This window comes from Helicoverpa zea, chromosome 8, assembly GCF_022581195.2.
Source record: "Helicoverpa zea isolate HzStark_Cry1AcR chromosome 8, ilHelZeax1.1, whole genome shotgun sequence".
NCBI lineage: Eukaryota > Metazoa > Arthropoda > Insecta > Lepidoptera > Noctuidae > Helicoverpa > Helicoverpa zea.
In genome coordinates, this window is record NC_061459.1 from 260,087 (window position 1) to 265,216 (window position 5,130).

Below are 5,130 nucleotides of genomic sequence, written 5' to 3' on the forward strand. Positions count from 1 at the left end.
AGCGTCAGTCAGGCACTCAGTGCTTCAGTGAGTGCTGAATGAATGGTTCACGGCTTATTGCCCGGCGTCACGCGACACGTGCGCGCCACGAAGCACCGGCCCGGGGTGGCTGCGACGACACCAAGACACGGCCTTTGTGTGCACAGAATATTAAACATTCTAGATTTTTACTTGGGGGTCGGACAGTAAACAACCATTTTATTTATTTATTCCTTTATTTCAGGCAACTAGGGCCCATAAAAATACAAATAAATATATATCATTCATAACAATACTTATAAACTAATACATAAAATTATCCATATCAATATATACAATACTCATCATCATCATCATCATCCTAGCGTTGTCCCGGTTGCCCTTCCGTGCCCGGGGTCCGCTTTCCTGCTTCTTCTCCTCCACTTCGCTCGGTCTTCGGCATCCCTGGTGGTTAGTCCATTGGCACGCATGTCATCCGGATGTCCGCATGTCCATTACGACGTCAAGCCAGCATTTCCTGGGTCTACCCAGTCTGCCCCGGCCGGGCGGAGGCGCCATGGCTGGACATTTGTTCCCCACGTAAGTGGCCGGTTTCCGTAAAACGTGTCCGTACCAGCGTAAGCGACACTCTTGCAGTTTGTCTGCAATGTCACGGACATGAAGGCTGCCGCGGATGCGCGAGTTCCTAACGCGGTCTTTCCGCGTAACTCCACACATCCAGCGCAGCATTTTCATCTCCGTGACCCGCAGCTCCTGCTTGTGCCGCTCAAGCACAGGCCACGCTTCACTGCCATACAAAAGGACAGGCCTAATGATGGATTTATAGACCTGTCCCTTCAGCTTAACCGGCATTTTAGGGTCACAAATAACACCAGACACCGCACGCCACTTGGCCCATGCCGCCGAAATTCGTGCCCTGACGTCGCAATCGATGCCACCAGACGCGTGAAGGACAGATCCCTAGTACCTGACCTGGTCCGTCTGTTCAACCATATTACCGTCTATGCAGACGGAGGTGGGATCTGTCGAGTTGCAGGCCACGTACTCAGTCTTCCCCACATTCAGCTGCAAACCGCCGTTCTCGAGTGACTCCTTCCACATGTTAACACGCTGCACCAACCGTCCCTTGTCCGCGTCTGCCAGCGCGATGTCGTCAGCATACATGAGCAACCACGGGGGCTGCTCATGCGCATCTCGGATGCTTTCGGACAATGAGTCCAGTATCACGCTGATATCAATATATACAATACTATATCCTACAAAAAACTTAAACATATTATAAATATATAACAAATATTCTTAAAACTAATGCACACGATGTGTGTTTTATAAAGGTTTTATCTTTGTTGCTGAACGCACAAACTGTGACGGCAGGTAAACCACTTCTAACTTTCGCGCAACCCTTTTACGCGTCGCAGTTTATCAAATTATACGTTTTTATTTACCAACGGGGCTAAACAAATTCCGCCCACTCCTTGTTCGTCAGGTAAAAGTAATATTTTGCCTGTCTAACTTACACTCAGAGTTTATTTCGCGAAAAATAAAATTGTGTCCTTCAGTCCGCGGCATCGTTACTTTGAATTAATTGCAAACTCGGTGAACTATTACGATTGAGCGTTGACGTGGGAGTTACACGAATATTTGTGTGTGAACCGTTTAATATTCTGCGTAAGTCGTAAAAGTCAACAGGAGATAGAATCATTACAGTAACCTTTTAACTATATCAAATAAATATATTACTTCGTAACGCGTACCTTTTGAGATACGTTGTGGGTTTATATTTTATGTTTAGATAAATTCGCTGGAGGTTATTGGCTCTACAGGGAAAATAAATATACAGGTTAATAACAGCCAACACACTTTTATCCATCTACTACACAAAATCTTCTCGAAGAAACGGGTTTTTCGAACTAAGATAATATTTTAAAACTCTGTCATGAATGAAAGAAATATACATTAGTAGTATGAGTAATACGTGTTGTTATTATAATACTTCAGAAAGGTCCGCGCCAGCCGGCCAGCAATCCTCGCGGAGTAATCTCATTAGCATCACATAGCATAGACATAGTGGCTAGTCATCTGCTAGAACAAAATGTTTGGGAAATCTAGTGACTTGATTTTCCTGTATGATTGTGTCAAACAAAATCTGTAATGAGCAGGATTTCCAAGACGTTTCACTTTGGTCTGTTTTCTTTTTCAATCATAACTCTTGAAACTTTATATCAATGTGGAGTATACATTTTACAGTAAGGTACAAATAAAAGAGGAATCCCGAACATAAAGGAAGCGAAACACTCAAAGAGCTTGACGGTGGGACAAACGGGGGACAAGCGGGGACAACCGGGATAGCCGGGGACAAGCGGGACAATCCGGGGATCTTTGAAGTACGCCGCGTTTTGTTCCTTTGTTTATGACTTGTGGAAAATTGAGGAGGTGTATTGTGGACGAGGTTTCATAGCTAGCTAATGATTTCTGAATATTAAAAATCGATTTTTGAAAATAAGTAGGTACTAATTTCAAAAAGAAAAGCACTTTTACCGAAGATAGACACGTTGACTTGAAGGTACATATAAAGTTGCCTACCGTTACCCTTCTGAAAAAAATTGCGGATCGTTACAGACACTTAACAAGTAGGGAGAACTTAGTTTGTTTCCCAATAAATTGTACTAAATTTGACACGAAACAGACGTTTATGAACGAACAACAACTTTTATTTCCCAATACACGTAACGATTGTCGCTATAATATCATAAAATCTGGCGACGGTCACGGAAAGGCGTGAGCTGCACGCCAAAACGGACTTTATTGCTTTACAGAAAAGATTGAAAATTGCTCGTAGTTGTGGGCAGGTTGACGTTTGCAAGCCGTCCTGTGACAAGGTGAAGGCGTTGCAGTGAAATGGCGCAAATGTACCCGTTAGAGCGATGGCGACAGGAATGGCGCGATACCTACAAAAAGACGATACTTTACGCTTATTAGGCCGTTTGTGGCCGTCAGCGGTTAGTGGGCGAGAGGAAACTTGAACGACATCGGTAATGTGAACATAACAACTTACTTTTAGTACAATGCTGTAATAATGTGTGGAGCTTTTCTTTTCGCTTATCATGTCCAGTTAGTTTTGTTTTGTTATTTGTATATGTATAGTGAACTTGATAATTTTGTTTTGTTAACCATAGATACTTTGTCTGATAAGGATAAGGGTTAACAAGAGTAGTCATTATGATGAACCTCGTTCTATTTATTATCGGTTTACATAAAACCTGTGTACGGTTGGTCTCCCGCGAGTGGGTGGTGCTCGAGGCTTCCTCAATGTTTTCCTCTTGGCGGGTATGTTTTATTGGTTTCGTCATAAATCACCGCTTGCCTGAATGTCTGCCGTTATTTATTGGCGGTTTTATTAATGGCCCTTAAGTATTTAGGAATACCTTTGTTATCTGTATTACGAGGTATTTTCCCACAAATATTTTCCTCCTGAATAATGTGAGGTATTCTCAGGTGATCTTTTATCTTTAGCATTTCTAAAAGTGCTCCTATATTCGTGGAAATAGTTTCATTAGGTGCCCAATATTTGTGTGACACGTGAGCGCTCGCAGGCTAGTATTTGCATACTGGTATGTAGTGCGTGAAATTGGATATAGATACGTATCAAATCCTTCTGGTTTGATGTCACGCTTTGTAAATTCTAAAAAAAGTACAGCTTTCTAGTAGATTTACTAGGTTTTATTCACGATAGGTATCTACTGAACCAAGAATCTTTTTAATTAATAATTAATCCATACATATTATAACACACACCAACCATATGTATGATAGAAAGGTTTTTACACACTAAGCTGACTGTACTATTAACACCAGAAAATGTGTCAAATTAAGTAGCATTTCAGTCTACCAGACCATTACTCATTCTCAATACAAACGGCATAAAACAGACATAAAAATATCTGTTGTTAAGCATATTTGTACAGAAAACCTGATACGTTTAAAATAGGTGAATGATTAAACATTCCCATTTGAGTGAGTTCATCGGATCGTTAATTGATACGGTTACAAATAAATAATTTATTTGCTGGTATAATTACACGAGGCAAATAGGTAATCCAAATAAAGTGCGGGAACAAACACGGGGCTGTTTGATGTGCCCTGTCAATACGGGAGCACGGGACGCGGCGCGGCGCGGCGCGGCGTGCAAGGCTGACGGCTGTATACGTCATCAGTTGTATATCATGTACGTGATGCTAATTTGTATCAAACTGTTGCTGTTAAATTACAACATTGATAGACTTCGGTTTCAAACAGAAACAGATGAACGTGAGATATAAATGCACTCACAAAACGCACGGGCAGCATCGCTCTCACACTGGCGAATTTTGTGCTCTGAACAAATAAACATAAATTTGAATTTCCTGAATATTTTACTTTATAAGAATTAAACACCACAATTAATTTAAACACCAGCTGAGTCTCAGCTGGTGTTTAAATAAATGGAGATGAATATTGATTCAATTTTTCCAAGTTAAATATCGTGTCGTCGCCGCACGTGCTCAATAACATGTGCTTATTAACTCAGCACGTCATCGAAGAACTGTCACCTCTTGTGACGTTGACAAAGACGGAATGACGTTTTAAATAAGTTAACGATAATTGTATCAAATGAGGCTGCGTTGTGTTGCGTGCCTCAGCTTACAAACGGGAAATATGATTCAAATTGAATTAATTCTTTGACAAGGCGTCTTTATTTATTTTATCATTCACATATTTGGTATATTTTGATAGCGAACTTGCACATATGAAGTATTTTTTCAAATAAAGAATCATGTTGAGTATATTTACGTTGGTGTTTTATACGGCGAGTGCGAGCGTTGAGTATCACAGTTGAGTGTAGCAGGCATCTGCTGTGTGTTACTCGTGAAATGTTTCGCGCTAGTATTTGTGGACTGCACGCAGTTCAGACCACACACTACGTTCGCATTTAAACACTCATTTATAGAACCGGCGATATGAAAAAAACATGGTTAGCAAAAGCTATTTGAGTAGAGAGCAAAAGTATTTAAAGTATCACTGAAAGAACGGGGAATGGAAATAAATTATACAAAAAATATAGCCACGAATATTTTCAATTCAGCAAAAAGCCCAAAAAGTACGTACAATAAG

The 5,130-nt window shown here is 40.9% G+C and overlaps 1 protein-coding gene across 1 annotated transcript; it reads right to left on the minus strand.

Moving 5' to 3' along the window:
* Positions 1–450: 450 nt before the first annotated feature.
* On the minus strand, positions 451–1,143 carry LOC124632592. The gene is made up of 2 exons (XM_047167486.1): positions 947–1,143; positions 451–766 (listed from the first exon to the last, which is right to left on the minus strand). Exons 1-2 carry the CDS (start codon positions 1,141–1,143, stop codon positions 451–453), a joined length of 513 nt encoding a protein of 170 aa, XP_047023442.1.
* Between the last annotated feature and the right edge of the window lie 3,987 nt (positions 1,144–5,130).